The 25401-nt window shown below is 28.9% G+C and overlaps 2 protein-coding genes across 2 annotated transcripts; one reads left to right on the forward strand and one right to left on the reverse strand.

Annotated features, from left to right (window-relative positions):
* The first annotated feature begins 2235 nt into the window (after nt 1-2235).
* On the forward strand, nt 2236-3643 carry LOC106763897 (peroxidase 31-like). Its single transcript, XM_014648072.2, has one exon. It carries the CDS (start codon nt 2251-2253, stop codon nt 3367-3369), a length of 1119 nt encoding a protein of 372 aa, XP_014503558.2. The 5' UTR covers nt 2236-2250; the 3' UTR covers nt 3370-3643.
* An 11499-nt stretch (nt 3644-15142) lies between these two features.
* Nucleotides 15143-17416, reverse strand: LOC106769107 (U-box domain-containing protein 40-like). The gene has a single exon (XM_014654625.2). It carries the CDS (start codon nt 16976-16978, stop codon nt 15263-15265), a length of 1716 nt encoding a protein of 571 aa, XP_014510111.1. The 5' UTR covers nt 16979-17416; the 3' UTR covers nt 15143-15262.
* Nucleotides 17417-25401: the final 7985 nt, after the last annotated feature.

The raw sequence follows: 25401 nt of genomic DNA on the forward strand, positions 1-25401 counted from the left end.
ACTTGGAAAGTGAAAATTTAGATGTTTTATTAACCATATCCATCACCACTCCCTTAATCTAAATTGATTTAAATATTACTTAAATTTTCATGTTTTATTTAATGTTTTAATTTTTTTATTTAGCTCAAAACAATTTTGAATGTACCTGTATTCCACCATTAACAGTGCAAACTAGTATTCTCTTCCAAAACCATTTCTCCATACCTATCTATTATACTCAAATTTATATTAAACCATTACCACAAAAAAACATTTATAACATAAACAGAATTAAAGAGAGTAATATTTCTTTTGTATCAGTTTTGAAAGTGAAGAGTGAACATTTTGGAATTTCAGGTGCAGTGACGGTAGAATTCTCTCTGCATAATTCAATGTTGCTTAGTTTCCAGATTTCAGAGTTTTTGTAGGGCTATTTCAGATTTTGCTTCGATATTGTGTTTCAATGCTACTTTCTATCCAATTTACTATCCAATTCAACTTTTCTATCATCAATTTACTGTCTTCGATACAATTTACAATTGTTAATTCTGAAATCGGAAACACCAATATAATATTTTTTGGATTCTATGGAAACCCTAAAGTTATGTCAGACACGATGGAAAAGATACAACCCCTTCTCTAGACATAGTTGTGGTACGGCGTGGACTCGCCGGAGCTGTTACAAGAAAAAGAAAAATTGCGTTGTAGGAAAAATAAAGAAGAAGAAAAGAGAGTAAAAAAATAAAATTTTTTATTTAATAATTAATGATTGAATATTTTATTAAATTCTGTTTTTTCTTAAGTTTAACATTTTTTTTATTTGAACATGAGATTTAATTCCAATTTTTTTAATTTAAATTTAAGTCTATATACGATTTATTAGATAATTATATAATTATTATTATGTTGTGTTTACTTTTAATTGAGACCACTTTTTTATTTTGATTTATTTTACTCTTAAACTATGGAACACAAAATTACAAATTTTATACTTTGGATCTCTCTTTTTTAATGATAAATTAAAGTTTTCTTAGATATTAAAATTATAAAATATAAATTAAAATTTTACTTAAGCAAAAAAAATTAAATTTTAATTTTTTTTACAATAATCATATTAAAATTAAAAATATAACATAATATCAAATAATTAATAATTTAATATTATTTTTAAAGTATATAATATATTATACTATAATTAATTTTAATTTGTAACATGTTTTATTTTTATATTTAAATAATTTAATTTCTATTATATTAATTTATTTGACGATATTTTATTTTTATATTTAATTAATTTTTTATGTTTAGCTTATGTTTATTATAAAAGATTAAGATGAATATATCTAATTTAAATAAATTAAGAATAATTTTTTTATATTTAATTTATTTTAAATATTTCTTTTGTTTTTTTACATTATGAAATATATTAGTACATATATTTTTTCGGTTTAGTAGTATAGCTTTCCAATCCTCAGAAATAAATGTCAGATTCTTCAACCCACTAATATTTTATCATCTATCCAAAAATTCAAGTTTACTATCTCGTTTAATATCTGAAAACTGTTGTTATTAACTAAAAGTTCTCATCATTTTTGTTACAAAACTCTAAAAAAAAAAAAAGAATAAAACAAAATTCTAAAGCTCACAAAATTGTATAATTGGTTCAACTTGTTTCTTTCATGGCTATTCAAATTTTAAACTAAACCTCTTTTGACTTTGTAAGTGAAATCAACGAATGATTTCGATGTTTTATTAACCCATGCCAAACAATTACAATAAAAAAACATTAATAATTAAAGGGAGTAATATTCCTTTTAGTTTTTTTTTTAATTTTATTCTTAAATAATAGTTATTTATAACTTTTTTTTTCTATAGTATATCCTTACATTTAATAAAAAATTACCAATATATTACCACTTGAAAATTTAAAAGGAATATAATTAAAAAACTAACTTCTTTAGTAAAACTATATTAAATATTGAAAGAAGCGAATTAATAATATTTTAATTAATTAAGTATGTGTTTGGATTTATTAATAACCTAATCACTCAATTACGCTTTAAAAACAGCAATATCATCATCCACCACTATATCTAAGAACGCGCTAATGTAAATAACATTTACTAAACATCAATTATAAATTTCTCATTTGCTTTTTAATTTAATTTTCTCTAAAAAAGTATCTATTATTATTATCATTATTATTAGATGAATTTCAATTGCCAACTAAAAAACAGTAGCCGTTGATGTCGCCAATCTATTTCTAGCAAGATGCCAGCCCACAGTGTCCCACCGCACACATCCCGTGACCATACTCCCACTCTCACACTCTCGCGTGTTTCTCACTCTTCGTCACTTCCAACAAAACCCCTTCAACTCAACACTTTACTTCACTCTCTCTGTCTTTGTTTTGGTTTCTCAGTTTCTACAATGTCTTCGTTTTCTCTTACGTTTCTCACATTATTATCGTTCTTTTGTTTCTGCGTTAACGCGCGTCTAACGTTGGACTTCTACAAGGACACGTGTCCGCAGTTCGCGCAGATCATCCGCGACACGGTGACGGCGAAGCAGATCGCGAGTCCCACCACGGCGCCCGCCACAATCCGCCTCTTCCTCCACGACTGCCTCCTCCCAAATGGCTGCGACGCCTCCATCCTCCTCTCCTCCACGGCGTTCAACAAGGCGGAGCGCGACGCCGACATCAACCTCTCCCTCCCCGGCGACGCCTTCGACCTCGTCGTCCGCGCCAAGACCGCCCTCGAACTGGCCTGCCCCAACACCGTCTCCTGCGCCGACATCCTCTCCGCCTCCACCCGCGACCTCCTGACCATGCTCGGCGGCCCCTTCTACCCCGTTTTCCTCGGGCGTCGTGACGGCCGCTTCTCCTCCGCCGCCTCCGTCCCCAACCACCTCCCCACTCCATCCATGCCCATGTCCCAAATCACGGAAATCTTCACCCGGCGCGGGTTCTCCGTGGAGGAGTTCGTCGCTCTGAGTGGGGCCCACACCGTGGGATTCTCCCACTGCTCCGAATTCGTCAGCAACCTCTCGAACTCGTCTTCTTCCTACAACCCTCGTTTTTCTGAAGCTTTATCCAAAGCTTGCGCCGATTACAGAACCAACCCTACCCTTTCCGTCTTCAATGACATCATGACTCCCAACAAGTTCGACAATGTGTACTTCCAGAACCTTCCTAAGGGTTTGGGCGTGCTGAAATCCGATCACGGCTTGTACAGTGACCCTGTTACGAGACCATTCGTGGAGGGCTTCGCCAAGGATCAAGCTAGGTTCTTTAGGGTTTTTGCCTCCGCGATGCAGAAGCTGAGTCTCCTCAATGTGCAGACGGGGAGAAAGGGGGAGATCCGACGCAGGTGTGATCAGATTAATTGATTCTTTCTTCTTTTTGGAAGCTGTTGATGATTTGATGAGATAAGATCTTTTGATTTAAGATGAGAATGAGAATGAAAATGAAACCTCTGTTGTGCATGAATTTGATGTTTTTGAGGTTGATTATACATACATAGATTTCGGTTGTGTGAGGTGAGGAAATGGTGGAATGGAGTAATTGTTGTTGATCTTGGATAGATGAATCTGAGTTATGGTTTTTGAATGTAATATTATAAGATTTAATTAATAAAGTTTCTCATTTTAATCTGTTTTCTCAGAGTTCATGTAGTTTTGAGATTGGTGTGGAGTGATTGAATATGGATTCTAAGTTTTCGAGTTAGATGAACATGGAGTAGGATCATAATCCAAATAAACTCACCATTTTTCAACCGCGACTGTCTGGTGAGTAATTTAAATCTTTTTGCCTTAAGGGGTTGAAGAGATGAAACAGTTAGCACTAATTTTTTATTAATAAAAATATCAAACATTATAATCAATTTATAACTACTCATATCATATGTTATATGTTTGGCTATAAATAATATGTTTATAAAATTCTTAAGATGTTGTTAATAAAAGATGAATTTACAACTATTCATATTCATGTTATCTTATTGGCTCTAAATAATATCATTATAAATTATGGTTCTATCAAATAATTTTTTTTAGTGAAAGATGGAGGGTGATATGGTAATAGTTATCACGGTATATTTTATCTTATGGAAATCTTATTTTGTACCAAAACCATGTGTATGATCTATTTTTAATGAGGTGATCATAAAGACTTCAATTTAAAACTTTTTTTTCTTATATAATTGAAGTGGTATGAGATTTGACGGTTTCTATTTTTTTAATTAAATCGTCATCATTAAGACTTCAATTTAAAACCTTTTTTATATATAATTGAAATTGTATGAGATTTGATGTTTTTTTATTTTTTTATTTTAAATTAAAGTTTTTATACATATGAAGTTAGAGTTGGATTATAAGTAGATAGTAGTGTGGTTATAGAGGTTTCAAACATATTTTGTGAGATGGAGTTGAAAGAAAGTTAGGTTGAGATGTATTATGTATCTGAACATTGAATGTGATTGAAAAACATGCCAAATTGAGCATACTATGGTTGAAATTGTTGATAATACTCATCCATTTAGATACAATACAAGTTTTTCATATAATTATAAAGAAAACTTATATTTGTGTATTAAATGTTAAATATACTCAAGGAACTTATGCAAATAAAAATTTTACTTACATGAAAATTCAATAAAAGATTTATAGACTTTGAGAGTATTCACTCTTTTTCTTCCTCTGTTAATTAATTTTCTAATTAAGTTTTTTTTTTTTTTTATCTTTAACACATGAATGAGTTGGTCCAAATTCAAGTTTGAAGAATCTGTGTTGATGTTGGTGAACATAGTAATAGATTTGTCATGGAAATACGCATTTTTTTAGTTGGATATCATAATTTTGTGATGGATGCGTAATTAAGGTATGATGTATGCTTAAATAATGGAAGAATTTGGCTTTGGATTTTGAAAAGCACGTTTTGTCTGCACTGTGGCATCTTTTTTGTCCCTTATGGAAAGAAGCTGATTTTGCCCCTTACATGTGCATGTGCATGTGCATGTGCATGTGCATTTTGCATACACACAAACGCGCGTTTTATGACACAGCTGGTGAAGTTGTTGCAAAATTTTTAATGCATAAGCGCCGCGTACGCTATCTGATATAATAGTTTACGCGGTGATTTTCTTTAAAATCTAATAATACACTTTTAAGTGGTATAATTACTTATACAGATAAGCAATTTTTATCTTTTATTTAAGATTATTCCTTTTAGTTTTGTACGTGTCATTTTTTCTTTAGTCTGAGTTTAGATTTAGATGACAGAGACTGAAAATTTTTAGAAACGACATGTAAGAAATTAAAGGTGATTAATTTTCCTGTAAGAATTAAAATGAATAAATTTTAGATATGCAGATACAAAAGAAAAAGTTAATACAAAGAGATTAAATAAATAAATAAACTCTTTGAAAATGGCCTTTTCTATTCAAATAATCTCCATCATTTAGATTATTAAAAACCAAAGTGTTATCTATTTTATATTAGTTTACTATTTTTAAATCCTGTGAAATTATTTTGTATGCTAAACTTTTCATACTTTTTAATATATGAATATCTTTTTTTACTAATATTTGTGTAATATAATGATGAGAAAAAATTTAAATTATCAACTCTAATTTATAATTATATAAACTTATTTTATTTAAAATTCATTAGTTTATCAGAATCTAAATTTACATATCTTAACTCCAATCTCTTTAATAAGATTTGGAATGAATATTTATAAGATTTTGAAAATTTAAAAACTAAGATATAATAATGTCATTTTAAGTTAAATAATAGGTCATGATAAAATTTGATTGAGTTCATATAAAGTTAGGTGAAGTCAATTTAAATTAAAGTCAAGTTAACTGAATTTTAGTGTAGGTCAAATCAATTCGACACTAAACCTAACTTGAATCAAATTGGTTTGAATCCAGATCGAGTCGAATCAGTCCAAATCCAAGTTGAGTCGAGTTAATCTGACTAATTCAATGAGAGTTAGCCCTTGCCTAGATTAAGTTGAGTGTTATAGACTCAAGTCGAGTTGAGTAGCCCATGCTTAAATAGAGGTAAGTCGACTTGAGTCAAGGTCATACCAATTTGGCATGTACCCCATTTAAGTCGAGTTATGCCACACCCAAATTGAGCCAAGTTTAGCTCATTTAAATTGAGTCAAACTTAAGTGGGATCAAGACAGATTGATCAAGTCAAATTAAACTCGTGTTTAATCGATATATCGAACCCACAATGGTTTGAGATCATATTAAGTTGAGTCAGGTTGATATTACATTAAGTTGATTAGATTCATGATGCAGTTTACATAGTAAATTTAATAATGAATTTAATTTATATTTAATTCAATTTAAAATCAATGTAATCTAATTTAAATGTTGGATTTTAGATTCACTACATTTTATTAAATATGAATTAAATTTATAATGAATTTTGAAAAATCCAATTTATAATCACCATATTTTAACTATTTTAGTAAATAAAAATAAAAAATCTATATTACTTTCAAGTTATTATTAAACTTAATTATTTGGATAATCTCCACTTTTGTAGAAAAGTTTCAAGTTGGTCTCGGCTAAGTTTTTTATTTATATTGCGTCCAAAAATTTGTTTAAACGCTTCATTTAAGTCCTTTTTTGTTAACAACATTAAAATGGTTAACAATTGTATTATTAAAACATGCTTATTTACGATGTGAGTGAAATTTGGATTCAAAACAATATTAAAAATGTGAGTGAAATTGGGAGATTTTGGGGTCAATAACAATTTTTGCCATCTACACTTTCGGTTGTTTATGATAATGTTTCAATGACTTTGAATAATAATTATGCGTTGAAGAACAGGGGAAGAAGATAATTGACACCCCTAATAACATCATTGGTGGCCTCTTCGATCAACTTATACATTGTGGCGATGCTTGTAGCGAGTGAGGATGATGGTGGTGTAGAGGAGTTCCTAGTTTCTAGTGAGGAGTGATTGGTTCATGAAGTGAGGAGCTTGTGAGGGAAACATAGGAAGAATACTGAAGAAGATGAGAAAGAGTGTTGATTTGTAGAGAAAATGGTAATAGAATTTATTTGGATCTTGTTGGTTTTGTTGGTCTTGGTAGCATGGATTGCAACAACCATTGGAGAAGGAAAAAAGAATGTTTAGTGAGAGGTAAAGAAGAACAAAAACAAAGTTTACTTGGAAAAGGAGGTTAAGGAAAAGATGAAGGTACAACGTCAAAGACACAATGTCAAGCGTAGCCTTACCTTTATTATGTTTCTCGTGTTACATTTTAGTCCTTTCGGTTGCATCACAAAGATGCTTTATCTCCTACAATTTCACTCACTAGCATCAAACTTACCTAAATTGCTATATCAAATTTTAATCTTTCTATATTCATTAAATGTTTGTAAAAAATAAAATTTCAATATACAATCTTTGGTAATTTCTCAAATAAGAAACACTATAAAATTCCAAAACTTCTACTTTTAAATTTAACAAACTTCACACTTAGTTGTAGAATTGGGAAGAATAGAATTGACACCCAACAACATCACTCGCGCCAAATCCGGTCGTAACGTCATGGTGTTGTCAATAATTTTAGTTGGGTACACCATGGCAGCGCCTGTAGCGAGTGAAGATGATGGCAATCTAGAGGAAGAGAAAAGACCCCGATTGAAGAAAATGGAAGAAAATAAGAACAAAGGAACACTAGTGATGTTGGCGAAACTTCTAATTATGACCCACATTGTTGAGGATAATTTTGATTAGGTGGATACAACATTAACTCTATGGTTGAGGAAGGAAGAAGACATGAATCTTTAGCTTTGGTGTCATCCATGTAAGGAGGAAGAAGATATGAGTAATCTTTTATTTTAATTTTGCATAACAAAATTCAAATTACATAAAAAAAAATGTATGAAATTTATATTATTAATTAAATAATAACCAATATAGTAAATTATCCTCTCTCTTTTTTCGTTTAGTTGTTATTTATAATTGATATAATATCCATTATTTTTTTAACAATACTCATGTCTCAATGCCACCAAGCTTCACAAATTCCTCTGATGTTATTATCCCTCTTAGTTTTTTTTCATGACACTTTGATTTAATATTTCCATCTTATTTTCAAAAGTAAACTGAAAATTTTGTTTGACCTCCATAAACTTTTCTTTAGGTTTAACAAACCAATTCTCGAATAATATTTCGTTTTAAGATTTGATTTCTTTAAACAAGGAAGGAATTCAATGAAAAAAAAATTAGTTTCAAAATTGAAATTATAGAGTGAAAAGTTTTGTAGGGTTACATCCAAGATTGGTTTAGTCTTTAATTACTTAAGATTGATATAGTTTCTAATTGTCCAAAATCGATTAATTGTTAGGTTCAGGACTAATTTAATCTTTAATTTAATATAAAAGGATTGTTACTATGAAAATATGAGATAGTAATTAAGGAGTTTAAAGTTGATAACTCATGTAATTAATCAAAACATGATAATAGACATGAATCAAATAAAGAAATTTGATGAAGGAGAATCCAAAAAGTAAAAAAAATAGACATAAAGGAAAACTTTGAATCATCTTGTTGATCAAACTCTAGTCTAATTGAAGTTTTTGTTTTCTTTAACTTGTTTTAAATATATGAGAGAATGAATTATGAAAATAAAGTTCATGTTCTGAAATTCATTTAGAAGTTTGAAATTTTGTCATGATTTTATCTTTCACTCTTTAAGATTTAATTTCTTTAAGTAAAAAAATTTAAAAAAAGAAGATAATATCATTAGTATTAATCATTTCATTAAAGAATTATTTGTTTTAAAATTTAGTTAGTTTTATTTTTAAAAAAGAATGAAAGAAGAAAAAAAAAAACTTAAACACTCATTGACATTCATTCCTAAACAATGTAAGAATACAGAGTGTACAGAAAGAATTTATAAATATTTTTTTTGTTAAACGACTTTAATGTATCCAAACATGTAAAAGAAAAATAAACTCACTAAAAACTATCTTCAAAATGGAAAGTGTAATGTTTTAATAGTGAAATTGAAGAAATGAAAGCAACTATTTAACTTAGTTGTTTTTAGTGAAGGTTTTGTTTGGATACATTGACTGTTGGACAGTTGAAGCAGTAAAAAGAAGGAAAACCTAAACCGACACAGGTTTTTGCGTTGTGTAAAGTCAAATGATGAATTTGGAACCAGCCTGTCCAATCCCATAATGCCGTCGATGTGGGACCTCAACTTTTAGGATCGTTCTTTCTTTTCCATACTCAACTGAATATGTTACTACTGCTTTCTCATTTTATGTTTCTCTTTCAATTATATTATTTATTTTTTATGGTTTATAATTTTAATTTCCTATTAATTTGTTCTACCCATATATTTCTGTTTTTTTTTTCTATAAAATAGGTAAATAAAAAGAATCCTATATGTACAATCAGAATATTTATTTATCAACAACATTAAATGATTCTTAAACATTATAAATGGTGTAGGAAGTTAAACATCCTTGTCCATTGATTACGGCCGAAAAGACAGCTTTATTGCGGAATCCTAAAATTATTTCATTTCGGTACACGCGGTTTGGATTGGCTCCACAATAATTAGGTTTACACTCCTAAAAATATAACTTTTTTTTTTATGATACAAAAACTTACAAAAATAAATCACTTTTTACCAACTAGATTTTTCTACCTCAACAAAACCAAAATCAGAAAGTTTAGTTTCTTTTTTAATTTAGTGTGACGATAATTTTGGTTTTTATAGTTTTAATTATTTCATTTTAATTTATATAATCACAAAGTTGACTATTTTATTTAATAAATTGATTTTGATCACATATTTAAAAATTAATTATTTTTTTTAATCACAAAAAAGATACCCTTTTCATTTGGGTCTCAACATTTTTTTTTAATTAAAAATATGTTTTTCAAAAATCATATTTTTCATTATACATTTAGGTATCTCAATAAATTTATTTAGATACACAACGAGGATCCATTTATATAATGTATCCCGACAAGATTTTACCAATATATATTGCAAAAACACATTTTATTGTACATTAAGACAATATCTATCGAGACATTATACAAAATATATAGTATTTTTGTAAAAACAAAAAGGGCGTGAACTTAGTAAAATTGATGTGGATTTAGAGAAACCCACTAGTTGGCCCAATAATCCCTTATTGGAATTGGGCTTCGATATCCTTTTCTTCTTCCTTCTCTAATTTCTTAAACCAATCTCTTCAACCTCATTTTCTACAAAATCACATTTTTCTTCCTCTACTTTAATACTTTCTTCTTTCATACCAATAATATATATAAGAAAAACTATCACATATACTTAGAATTATACATGTTGGGAAGTTTATATTATATAATTCAAAACCTAACTATGAATTATACAATTTAAAACTAAATTACACAATCTGAAATATACTTCTAAATTATCTTATTTAAGATAATATTACATTTAGTTATATCTTACGTACTTAAAAATATAATTGTTGTAAATAAAATAATTCAGAATTATTTTAAAATGTAGTTTCAAATTGATTTAAACACATTGATATTTTTTTAATGTAGTATTAGGAGAATAAATTATAGAGGAGTAAAAAGAACAACCCCTTAATTACTCTATGGATCCAATGTTCTTGTCCTAAAAAGGCAAAATATGAACACATTAACATTAATTACGCAAAAATAAAGGGTTAAATATGTTTTTAGTCCCTATACTTTGGGTTGATTTTGGTTTTAGTCTCTCTTTCAAACTATAGTACAATTTAGTCCTTTAACTTTAGAAAACTCTGGTTTTAGTCCTTTTTACCAAATTCTTTTAACTTTATTTGCTGCTTCAGACGCGTTTCTCAGTTAACATTGAAGCAAAAATGTGTCAAACAGTGTAAACAATCCAAATGCTATAATGTAACGTGCTTGAAACATCAAATAAAGTTTAAAAAATTTGATAAAAAAGACTAAAACCAGAGTTTTCTAAAGTTGAAGGACTAAAATTCTACTATAGTTTGAAAGAGGGACTAAATCCAAAATCGCCCTGTATAGGGACTAAAAACATATTTAACCCTTAAATAAATGTATTGATAATAACTTTTAGAGAGTTTATTTAATAGAAATGGTTTTAAATGTATAGCCATGATTTTTTTTATTTTTTATTTTGTTAAAGGTAGTTCAACTTTAAAATCAAGTGATACAAAAGTTTTCCATTTAGTTTGGCAAGCTTTTGAGACAATAACCAAATACTTTTGAAACTTTGGAAGTATAACCTAATACCAACAAATCAAAAAAGAGACATAAACACACAAATATATGCTAAAAAAGCAAAAGACAAAAGAAATAGACAGAAAATAAATAATTAAAGCAGAAGTGTTAATTAAAAAGACGACTTTCTATAGTTTATTTTAGAAAAATATATGTTAAATAAAGTCGTATTTTAAAAATGATATATCTATTTATTGTAATAAATGTAGAATTCATCCATTTTTTTAAAATATCCAGTTTAGTTTTCTTAAAAAATATTTTTTTTTCTGAAATATGTGAAATGGATATTCAATAATGGTCGGATTTTGATAAATACATAATTTTTTTTAAATTAAGCCGTGATTAAAATTATAAAACTAAATTTCAAACAAAAAGAAACAGAAAACTAAAAGACATGCCAAAACATTTTTTTCAAACAAATTGCTTTAACATAAAATGTTATCATATTCGTTGACAAAAGAAAACTACCATACTGTGAGTAAAATATTAATTTAAATTAATAAAATTTTATAGCATGTCACTGTTCTTTTAAAATAAACCATTGATATAAAGAAAAAACTACATGACATGAAACTAAGTTGGATAAATATATCCTTTTCCTAGAAAAATAAAGTTGGGAAAATCTAAATTTTGAAGCCCACACTAAAATAAATTAGGTCTTATTTTTTGACAAAAATTGAATTTGGTGGAAGTGGGTGATCTGATTTTTGGTATAAGCCAAATAATTCATTATCCTAAATTAACAAATAGTATCATACAAAAAATAAAAAGTTACCTTTTAAGTTTGGTTCTCAAGACATTGATTTTCATAGTTAGTTGCATTTCATTTGATACATTTATAACAATTTGTGGGTAATATTTAACATTGTTCTGAAAAGAGACTGCTACTTTTTCAAACCAGATTGTGCAAGATCAGTATAAGTTAAAAAATAAATTAATAATTTAATTTTTATATTTAAACTTTTTATTTGTCTATATATATATTAAGCCTTTGGGTGTTTAAATATTTTTTTTTTCAATTATGAATAATGATAATCTTCTCTTACTTACTCACTTATAGAGCTAGATATTTAAGCTTAAGTTATATTATATATGTAAAACCCTTAGTTTATCATTTAATTTTAGACAGATTTTATATATGATTTTTTTATATCAGATTTAACTTATGATCATCAATTCATTGAACATTTTGTATGAATTTGAAATGGAATACAACAAAATTTGTTCGTTAAACGAAGCATTTATCTATTTTTACATTTTTATTTTATTTATTTTTTCATTTTTATTATAAATTTTATTGTAAATAAAATTAAAATATGTAAAAGGTGAAAAGAATTAGGAGAACTAACTACATAATTAAGGAAAACACTAATGATTAAAAAAAGAGAAACATTTATTTAGAAGATAGTAATTAAAATATGGAACCAATTCAACACTACATCAACATGCCAAGGAATCATATCGGTCGTGCTTTCAAATTTATCGAGAAGAACTTATATGATTATGCCATGAAGGAGTTGAAAGAGGCCAAAAATACTTGATGAAGGCTGCAAAAAACTCTCATGACACAGGAGCTAATCTCCAACCTTGATAAACTTAATAAATTATATTTAGTAAATTATATTAATATGAAAAGAATTTAAATCAAAAATTAAAGACCAGGCCAAAATCTAAGGTTTAGTTGAAATTTAATAAAGGGTTTATTGTTGGCATTAGTTATAATCGATTATCTGATAAGAAAATGGATATTTATGCTTTGTGAAAATTTATGTATATGTTTATGGTGGATGAATACAATGATATGCATGATGCTTCATGAAATGCAAAATTTGAATATTAATATGTATTGTGCTCACACATGATATTGTGGTTATGAAGATATGCATAATTTTAATAATTATAATGTTCTGTGAATGGTAAAAGTGTAAATGCTTGTTCGAGTGGATTGATTATTCTAATATGATGTATATTTGTTGATACTTATAAATATGTTCATAACATATGGTAATGAATGTGACATATATGAGATTGGATTTAAAATTAATATGAAATGAATTGTGAGTCTGAAATAGTATATGATGTTATAAGGATTTCAAGGAGAAATTCTTAAGATGGTTATGTATTAATACAGAATGCTAATGATTATAGGTTATTCTAACACTCTTAATAACTTTCAAATCTCAAGTAAAAACTAATAGTTATGTCGTGGAGAGTAGTAGGAGGTCTTTGATCTAATGGTCAATTGTTTTAGTCATAGATGTTTGACGGATTAACTTTAAAGTGTGATAGTTGTTGTGGATGGGTTGTTGTTGTACCACCTCTAAGGTAGAGCCTTGTAGTTCAATATTAATACATGTATCTGGATTATCAAATCTATAGGAAAGAATTGTATGACTTAAGATTGAATGTTTTATTTGTTATATGTTTAATTCTATAAACATGATATATATATATATATATATATATATAATTGTTTTTGGTAGATTATATATATAATTGTTTTTGGTATATTAGTTTACCCTTTCTTCTTTGTGTTGTTTGTCTGTTTTATTTCTTCTCTTATGCAATGATCATCTTAATGGTGTAAGCTTAGAAAGATGACTCTGATTAACAGGTGTTCGAAAGAGATGAAATTGAGACATAGTGTAGGACGTTGTGTTTTAGTTTTATCTATTTTTGAAAGGCCTATTACACTTTTTGTTTAGTGTAACATCTTATAGTTGTGTAGGATCTTATATACCTTTTATTATTATAAGTTATTTATGAATATCTATAATTGTATTTTATAGAATTTCTTAAATCGATTGTTTTATAATATTAAAATATGACAAATCTCATGTTGATTGTTATAAAAAATAGGATGTTACAAACACCAATTTAATATAATAAATTATATTGAGTTTGTTTTATAAAAATGAAAACTTCATTGACTACAAAATAAATATAAAAATCAAAATGAATGATGAACTTAATTATTGAGAATACATCAATCAAGAAAAAGAATTAGAGTGAAAAAGAATTAGAGTGAAAAAGAAATAAGTATAACAAGATCTAGTGCCAACAAATAAAAGTAGGAAGTAAAGGCAACACAAGGAATGAACATGGTTGGTGGGACTTGATTCAATCACATGAAAAATACTATTGCTGGTAGTTCTTTGACTTGAGATTATGCAGAAGTTGTTTGACANTGCAATGGAAGAATTTCATAAAAATCNTGCGCGTAGCCTCCACAACTGGAAAGAATTTGTGATGTGAGCTTAAAATATATTGAGATAACACAAGTTGAAGTTTGAGTGCAAAAGAAAAGAAAAAGAAAAGCGAAAAACCTAAAAAGGAAACAGAACCAGCTACTACACTCTGTAGAAGAAGGAATAAAGCATATACACCACTTTCTGCTTCAAAAATCATCAACTTTATCACTCTTTCCCTTCCTTTATTCAATCTCNTCCTCTAATAATCAACACTTACAACCACCCTTCATCACTCCAAACCTATTCAAAACCCCAAAAACAAAATATGCATAAAAAAAATAATCTTTTCATCAGATCATGAGATGATTATTTTCTAATGAATAGATCACCGATTTTTTTTTTAATTTTCTCCTTTTCTTTATATAAATTTGATCTCTTATTATTTTAATCATATTGATTTGCATGTTAACTTAACTTTTAATATTTAATAAAAATATTTGTGTGACCTAGCAGAATACCATGACAGATTTTTATTAATATTAAATGTTAAAGTTATAGGAAAGAGCATAAAAAGGCAAAATTTATAATATTGTGAAAGTTTCAGATGAAAATACAATTAAGCCAAAATATTACATTGGTAATGCATATAAATTAAGTTAAAAAAATGCCCCCATTTACCAATTCTCCCATCCAACTTCAAAAATCATAAAACCATGGATTTTTTTTAAAAAACAATAATCCAAAACAACCTAGTCTTAGAAAGACCAATAATTACAGAAAAATAAAATAAAAAAAGACAAAATATTCCACTGTACTCAAAACTCGGCCGAGTTAGCACTCGACTCGTCCAACCCGCCACCGAGTCGGCCCCGAGTCCGACAACCCAGCCCCGAGTCTAGCAACTCTTCCCAATCCACATCTTCCTCCTCCACCTCCTTGGCCCTCATCATCTCCAAAATCTTTCTCACCTTATGCCTAGCCCTCTCACTCCCCACTTTCTCCACCTTCTGCAACACCTCCACCAGCCCCGCCGCCTTTGCCACCGCCTTAAATCTTAAACCGCCGTGACTCAACGCGTACATCACCGTCACACAACTCTCCCGAGTCGATCCGGTAGCCAAGTCGGGTCCACTCAGCAACCCGACCAGACACTCCACAACACCCGCATCCAACATCGCGGCCCGTCCATCCGACCCGGAACCCAAGTTCCCCAAGATCAATAAAACCCGGCCCGTCATGTGACCCAATTTAACCATACTTAAAAGAACCGGAATCGAACCGAGTTTAACCATCTTGGACCGGTTACTCTGAACCAAAGACAAATGGTAAAGCGCCAAGGCCGAGTCGTGCCGAGTCCGCTCGCTCTCGACTCGGAGCATCTGAAGCAGCGGACCCAAACCACCCAGAACACCAATGGCGGTTTTGTTATCGTCTTCGAGAGATAAACTGAACAACGCGCCAGCACAGTGTTCCTGCGCCTCAGGGGATCCGAATTTCAGAACCTCGATCAACGGTGGCACCATCCCCGACCGCACGATCTTCACTTTGTTACTCTTCTCCAGAGAAAGGTTCACCAATGAAGCCAAAGCGTTCACCTGAACGTTCACGTGTTTCGACAACACGAGGGAGCGTAACGCAGAGAGTATCCGCGGAGTGCAGAGTTGAACCCGGGTTTCTTCTCTCACTCGGGTGAGTTTTCTCAGAGAGAGAAGCGCTTCCTCGATTATGTTCTGTTGTGAGCTTTTGAGCTTCCCTGTGATTTCTTCTTCTTCTGGCGTTGCGGCAGGTTCGATTTCTGACGAGGAAGGGGAAGAATAGTAGCAGCAACTGGGGCGCGTGGCGAGTTGAAACGGCGGCGTCGAGGCCGAGGATGTAGCTATGGATTCCTCCGAGCTCGTGTACAGATGCGTCGGTCTTATGGGCACCTCGGTTTCCGCGTGGCGGCGGAGGTTGCTGGAGGGTGGGTTTTCGTCCAGGGAATCCAGGATCGGATCTCTGTGGGAGAGCTTTTCTTCTATGGTAGGGGAGATCGAGGTTTGTACGAGGTTTAAGGTGGGGGTGTCTGGGGAAATCGAGGTCTGCTGTACTAGTTTCGTGTCAGGGGAGATGGAGGTTTGCTGCACGAGGTTGTTGTGGGGTAGAGGAGGGGGTGTGTGGGTGGTGTGGCACCACTTGAGGATGGCGGATTTAAGGGCGAGGTTGGGGATGAGGGTGGAGAAATCGGGGGTAGTGCCGTCGGGGAGTTGTGGTGTAAAGTTGAGATTTTTACAGGCTTCGACGGAGGAGCGTTCGAAGGAGTGGCCGGAGGAGACGATGACGGGGTCGAACATGAGGGAACGGGAAACGGGGCAGAGGAACTCATCTGGGGGGGTTTGGATTTTGGGTTTGGTTTTAGTGTGAAAGAAGATTTTCTTCCATTTGAGCTTGGGAGTTGCAGTGGTGTTTATCGGTTCTGAATCTTTTGGTGTTTTCTTTGGTGACGATGGCCATTTCTTGTGGATGGTGAGCTTCAGCGATTGTTGAATCTCCATGGATGGTTAAGGCTGTGCCCTCTCTCACACGGTTGAATGTGAGAGAGTTAATCGGAGGTTGTCATTGGAGTTTCAAGGATATAAGAACATTGAGGTGATGATGTTACTAAGGTTTGGTTTGGTTTAAGGTTACTGTTTTTTGGGCTTGCAGGCGTTGAAGAGTAGAGGGGTCTGTGAGTGAAATGATGATTTGGTGTTGGGAGAGAGAGATTGGATTCCTTTGCTTTTGGAAAATCTGCCGAATTGGAAAAGGGGTTAAAGGGAAAGTTAAGAACTTGTATGAGCAGTGATGATGATGATATGAAGAAACATCTTCAACATCAATGCCATGAGCACTGCATTAGCCTGTCACTGTAATCAATGATGGTTAAGTATTCATATAAATATGTTTAAGAATAATGTTTAGTTTTCTACTTTTATATCAGAACTAGTTTCTGACCCGTCTATTTTTTTTTTTTTTTTTAAAAAAAACTTGTATTAAAAGTTTATATAATTATTATTATATTTAAATAAATAATTAAACAATTTTATGTGATATATATTAAAAATTTAATTATAAATTGATTTGTGAATATTAAAATTTGTAATAATAACTAAATTGATGTATATTCATAAATTTATATAACATTTCTTTTGCAATGTTGAAATAAATTATTAAATATAATAAAATTTCATTCTAATTAAAAATTATATGTTTTTGAAGTCAAAAGTTGAGTAGTGTGATAAACTCGACAAAATAACATAGATAAAATAGTTAAACAATTATGTTAAAAATGAGCAAGAAAAACTTGGATAACATGAAAAGAAACAAAGAAATATATAAGCATTATTGTTAAAGTAAAATATAAGTATATTATGAAATATTATCTCGTCTAAAATAAATACAATGCAAAATTGATGTTAAAATTTATAAATAGAAACACATACAAATATAGACAAACAGAAATATATTAAAATATATTAGCATATGAAATCAAATAAATTATTATTTTTTAATAATAAATATTAAGGTTAAAAAATAAATTTTTATATAAATTTGTTTCTATTAAAATTTTAAATTAGATTTTTTAACTAAATATTGTATTAAATGAAATATTTTAACTCATCTTTTATTGATATCTTCGGAAATTTATGGTTTAAGAATAATTTGTTAGTATCAATGCTGCTAATAATAATAATAAAGCTAATGTAAATAGTAATGTTAAAAATAATAACACGAATAATAATAATAAAATAATAATAATAATAACTCTACTACTACTACTAATAATAATATATACGGTTAATAATTATAATAATAGTACAAATAATAACACTACTATTAATAACAATAATACTAATAATAATAATAAAATTTAAAAAGTAATATTTATATATAAATTTATTTGTATTAAATTATAGAATTGATACATTGATTAAAATTTATAATTAAAGTTTTTATTATATATTCTATTAAAATAAAATACTGGTCATATTTTTATTTTATCTTATGAAAATTAATATATTAATTATTATATTTATATGAATAATTTCTTTACGTAAAGTGTCATGATTATGTATAATTATATATAATATTTAAAGAATAAATTTGATATTATAAAAAAAATAACTATTTAGCATTATTTTGTTATGACGAATTAATTAAAAAATAAATATTATTCAATACTAAAATATTATTAAAATGAAATATTATATATATATATATATATATATATATATATATATATATATATATATACTTGGAACTATCAAGAATTTCATCTTGGAACTCACTTTCATAACTTTGAACACATTTATCATACTTTAAAAGACATTGAACAACCAAATAAATCATTAGAATCCACTTAAAACCATTTTGTACTGTACTCCAGTGACCAACCGGCTAAGAAGAATCTGGAGCTAATACATGCAACCGACTGATGGTCAGATAAACACCAATCAGGAAAGGTAAAAATCATTGATAACCAATTAATATGTTTAATGGTCATATTAAATGTGAATATACGCTATTTATGAGTGATTGACAGGTCATATTGCATAAGAATCTGATATTAATGTCCAATTAACAGGTATTTAAATTTGATTGTCTGGTTTAATGATTAATCAATGTGATTCGTTGCCACAAGCCTAATATAATATATTATTCACGACCTCTTTTTACACATACCTGACTTGAGCGTCGGAGTGTCTTTTGCAGGTCCACCACCCATCGGAAGATTGTGTTATTAGAAAGGATTAAAACAACCCAGAAAGAGCAGAGAAAAAAGGTCAGCCGACCCTCGAACCAATCCCACCGAAACACATTCCATATACGTTAATACACAAGAACGGTCTAAGAAGAACCACTAAACAACACAAAACCACTTTAAAATCATACTTAGGCAAGGAAAATAGTTTTGGAACCCTCACTAATAGCTCCGAAAGAGTCCAAAACTCCTCAAAATAACCTAAATAACGGATAACCAGAACCCTAACCCCCCCCCCCCTCTCTCCCCCAAAACAGGTGCAGTATTGCTCAGGGGTGCTCGGGTGCGAGCTGCACAAAAACGAGGGGCACCCAAAACTTATACCAATTGACAATAACTACGAAATTGGCTTTTGATGCACGTGGAACTTGTTCTAATGATCAAAGGGGTTTTCTAAACATTAGAATTGATGAAAAAACACATTTATAAATAGAAGTAAGCATCCATTTGATCATTAAACCCAAGACTAAGTGTATCAAATCATTTTTTACACACCGAAAGCACTTAAACTCGGATTTTCACCTTCTACACAAAATTTTTGCAACCTAACCACTTGAACAAGTCCTAATTAACTTAATAACATATTATAAATCATCACCTATAACTTAAAACTTCTAATTTAGAATCTCACTATGTAAAACCTCAATTTAGACAAAAAAAACACCCAAGAAATCACCCCAAGATGACACCAACTGTTATACACCATATTTTATCATTTCAATGCTTATACAAGTCATAATACAACTAATAACAAATCCCTAATACGCCAAACCACTTTACAACCCTTACCTCACAATTTCACTATTCAAAACCTCACTTTTACACTAAAAACACTATAAAACTCACCGAAGAACTACCATTTTGTTTCATAACAAATTTTAATCATAACACCTCTAACAAGACTTAAATTATCTTATGACAACACCTAGGCAGTTACTTTTTATTACCTCAGTTTCTCTTTCTCAAACTGACTCATCCAAACCCTTCCTTTTTAGACTTAAAACTCAAGAATTTGACCAACCCTCACTCCAACCACTTAATTTAATTTAAACCATCATACGGTTTCACCATACACAATTATAAATCAGAAACATTACAATTACACACAGTCAAACATTCAAATAGGTCGTATAATACTCAATCATCATCCATACACCAAAAATATTAATGCAAACATACAATTTGACTTAATTCATGTTATCATACACATAAAAGTTAACTTTTAAAAACACAAACAAAATTCTAAGAATAGGTCTAACTTCCCTTACCTCACAAGAAACAACTCCAACTCAAATAACGCTTCGTCGATTACTTAAACTGCATGGAATACCTAAATGAACCTACGAAACACTAAATTAAAAACAGACAGAGTCCTTAAAATTCTAGATGAACCAAGAACGAGAAGGAGAGGCATGATTACACATGCAACAATACCAGATTATTCTAAAACAGATTTGGAACGAAAGGGAAAAAGGAGTCGGAATTACTTGCTTTATTACAGAAACTGATCGGGTGGGAATGTAAACCTAGCTGCCGTGGTCAATTAGATACCTCCTGATCGTCAAAGAGATTACTTAGGAGTTAGATCTCTTATGCCTTGTTCACTTGAAGAGATTTGAGGGAGAGTAATTGAGTGGATTTGAGAGGATTTGAACATTATTTCTTTTTTTTGTTTATTTGAGTGGATTTGGAGATAAGTGTAAGTGAATTTGGAAGTAAAGTTTGTGAGAATTAGTGTATGATTTAATTTATGTGACAGATTAAAAAAAATTATTTTCAAATTCACTTTCACTTATCTCCAAATCCACTCAAATAAACAACAAAAAAAATCATGTTCAAATCCTCTCAAATTAACTCAATTACTCTCCCTAAAATTCAAGTGAACAAGATATTAGAGAGAAGGTAGAGAGCTCTAGAAAAAAAAATTTAGAGAGATGGTATGTTTTAAAATAATGAAACTCATTTATAACAAAATTATTTATAACTAAACCATTTAATATTAAAATAATCGAGTCTCACTATTTTTAAACTATCATCACTTCTAAAATACAATTTTATATAAGGTTTTACAATTCATCATGTGGTCATTACTCAAAGATTTTTAGATAAAGATGTATTTTAGTCTTACATGTTGTTCCTGGTTGGGCTAACTCCAAAAGAGAATAACTTTTACTTTCTTTTAATACCACAATATTTGCTTCTTTCAACTAAATTAAAGGAAAGTGCAAAAAATTGTGTTTAGATTTATAAATTGTTGCGGAATTGAGTGGGAAAGAAAGGACGAAAATTTAATACCATCAATGACAAGAAAGATTATACGTTTACAAATTTAATGTTTTTAAAAGCTGTTATTAATTTTTTTTTATATAAGCATATACATCCTTATATTAAGATATCATATAGAGGTAAATTAAATATTTTTAATCATTTAAAATAAAAATAATAAACAAACTCTAAAAAAATGTTACGTCACATGCAAGCAAATACATATGTAAAATATGTTTTATACATTGAACAAACTATTATTTATTTGATATATATTTCATGTATTCGTGCCATTAAAAAAACACGTTTCATTAATAATTGCAGTTTAGTTGGTACAATAGTGTCTGTGAATTTTGTACAAGAATAGAATAACAATCAGGAAAATGATATTTTAACACCAATATTTTGACATCATTTTAACACTGCACACGTGTCAAAATGTGGTTGGACGATTTCAAATTAGAAAAAAAAACTTTGGTTTTTCTCTTCCAAATATGTCCTTGTCTCAGTTTTTTTAATTTGAAATCGTCCAAACATATTTTGACACGTGTGCAGTATCAAAATGGTGTAAAAAATTGGTGTTAAAATATCATTTTCCTAACAATTAAAGTGGGTTTGAAACTAATCCTGCATTTGATGTTACTGTTCAGAGATTGGAACACATGCATCCAAGCCAATAGAACAAAAACTCTTTTCATGTTTCAAAGTGTTATTTGGTGGAAACAACTTTGCCCTTTTACACATATTCCAACGGTCAAAGACTCCATTTTATGATCACAATTTCCATAATTTATTACTAGTTTGCTCTCAGTTACAAATGTTAATAAAGTTACACATATTCAACAATTAATATTATTTAAGTGTTATCGTGTGATTGATTCATGTTAGTGTTTATGATTATTATTATTAATTTTAGAATAATTTTGAATCAATCACAAAATAACACATAAATGATATTAAAATATTATAAAAAATAGTTATCAAAATATCATTATCCTTTATCAAATTCTACATTCAATTCTTATAAAAAATAAATTAAAAAGCAGTAATAATGTATTTATTCTTCCATTATTTATCAACTTAGCAACTATAGATTTACCCAAAGTTGAAAAAGTTAGGTGTGTTCTCAATTTATATAAGAAATATTATATTCTGAAATTGACATAAACAAGGTATATAAAAAAGTCAAATATATAAGATAGAAAAGATAATATATTTAGACACTTTAGTTAGACAACCTTAAACCCTAATTGAAAAGTCCTATATATGTAGGAACAGCTTAAAAAAAACTCTAATTGTGACAAAATGTAGGTTATAACTATTTTGTACTATATATAATTTTCAAATTAAGAAAAAATAAATTATGCATGATATAAAATTTGATCCAATCATAATAATCAACACCAAACAATATTTTCTTCTGATTTTTCCCTCTTGAATATAAAAACAATTCATGTATATGAAAAATTTGATCAACACTCAATGTACACTTAGATACTGAATAAGAAATAATAGATTTATAGAATATATATTGTGATACTAAGATAAAAAAAAAAATCAATAAATATACACAAAATAAATTTATTCCGATCTAAAGTTTATCAAATAACATTGTTAACATCAATTATTATATATTAAAGTTTTTTCACTTTGAAAACTATAATTCTATTACAATTTTGTTTTTAAAAAATATTTAAAAAAGAAAAAAATATTTAAACCTTCTTTATCTTGATTTTTAAACTATTTGAGATTATTGGACAAATAATAACTTATAACATAAAACAAAATAGGCATTATGCTAGTTGAAGAGGAAAGTGTAAACTATTCCTTTGAGGCAATGAACACAAAAAGGTAAAAGAAAAGGATGTTGTTTTGTCTCAATTTTTGACTAATTTTTTATGCATAATATTGTGGACAAAAAACGTCAAATGGTATCTTAGCATGCAATGCTTTGGTTTGCATGGAGAATGTTGTTTTAATGTTTTTCCAACCAAAGCCACCATTTGTTATTATAATTATTGCAATCTTAATAGCTAAGTCTACGTCGCACTAAGAACCCTTTATCAAACCTATTTGTATATATATCTTCCTTTATTTGCTAAAAGTGATTGATTCCTTTTCCATTTTCCTACCCCACTTCCTTTATCCTCCCAAAATAATATTTTTTTTTCAATATTAAATTATTATGCTCTTCACTATATAATAAACATGTGAGAAAAATATTCAAACATTTAAACTCAACATTGTAGTTTTTAAAGATGACTCGAGCAAGGAGATTTATCATCATATTTTGAACTTATTTTTGGTTCCTTGCTTGATCCATTTAGTCCTTAAATATTGAGCTTTGATGTGTTTTATAACAATTGTCATGCAAGTGAGACACTCAAGTGACCACTTCTTTATACAATTTGTTTCTTATTTTTTTGAAAAAAAAATATTAACAATAAACACTATGCTATTTAACTTTTTTTAAGAAATGTAAACCTATTAAATCAAAACAAGTGTTACAATACTTAAATTTAATATTGACACTTATTAATAAATATTTTTTATTTGTAAATAATAAAATATAACTATGATATTTCTTTCTTTTACCAACGTGATGAAAAAATGAAAAAAAAAACTCTTATAACAAAATAAATAGATAATGAGAAGAAAATGAATAAATTTATTTTATAACAAAATAATTGAATTAAACACTTACATTATTGAACCATTGTGATATTAGTTATTCTAATTCTTTTTACCGGGAAAAATTAACTAAGTTATTAATAAAAATAAATATTTACATTTATTATTTTAATATAAATAAATCATAATTATTTTAATATGTACATTAATTACTCATGTAAATAACGATTATTTTTATGTTATATTTATTAAAATTGTCTGCGATATTTTTGTCATTTTATCTCTATTATGTCAATGTCACCTACTTTACTTTAGCTTTATCCAGCACAAAAGTATCTGGCTAATAATCAACGTAAAATTTTTTACATATGTGTTTTTACCATTCATGTATCTACATCGATTTTTTTAATATATATAACCTAATTTCAAAAAAAGTTCATGTAAAGGTCTTCGAAATAACTTTCTAAAACATGATACGAAATAGACAGGAATCAAGATTTTGACATCCTAGACCCAGTAGACCACAGTAACATGAACCTTTGGTTTCATTTCATTGTTATAAGAATAGTAATATTTTTTTAACAATATTTTAATATTATTTTCGTATTATTAAATAATTAATTTAAAATTATTTTATAATCAATAATAATAATTATAAACAATATTATTCTTGTTTCAATTATGGTTCGAATGTTCCTTAAGTGAATTCATCAGTGTTTTCCGAATTCTCAAGCTAGCTTATGTCTTACTTAACATTTACAACCTATAAGACATTATCACAATATACTTTAATCATTGACTGGATCCACACAGCACGTGATAAACCTAATAATTCATGTTCCAACAAAAGTCCCAGGAGGGAGAAAATAAGGTGTTCATCTTTTTTCAATATTGTTTTTTATTCACATGTCTCAACTTTTAACATACTACCTTATGGTGGGTTTCTCACATTAATGTCTGGCATTTTTATCTTTTTATAATTTTCAAATATAAATGCACAATAAATAAATATATAAATTCAATGACATGTGAGGAATAATATTGTAAAAATCCTGTTATCACTAACAAATGCTTCTCTTTGGCGACGTCATTGCTTGTCTCTCCAACAATGAATAAGTGGATATGAACGCAACATAAATAAATATCGAGACATATTAATTAATAAACTTAAATATAATGTATCTCTATTTACACTGTTTGTTTTCATTTTTTTATTGTTAATTTCAAGATTATTATCTTTTTATTTTATTGTTCAATGATGATGATAATGCTTTTCTTATA

Source organism: Vigna radiata, chromosome 1, assembly GCF_000741045.1.
Source record: "Vigna radiata var. radiata cultivar VC1973A chromosome 1, Vradiata_ver6, whole genome shotgun sequence".
Taxonomy (NCBI): Eukaryota; Viridiplantae; Streptophyta; class Magnoliopsida; order Fabales; family Fabaceae; genus Vigna; species Vigna radiata.

Coding starts and splice junctions, on each gene's coding strand:
- LOC106763897 (XM_014648072.2), top strand. CDS start 2,251: ATGCCAGCCCACAGTGTCCCACCGCACACATCCCGTGACCATACTCCC.
- LOC106769107 (XM_014654625.2), bottom strand. CDS start 16,978: ATGGAGATTCAACAATCGCTGAAGCTCACCATCCACAAGAAATGGCCA.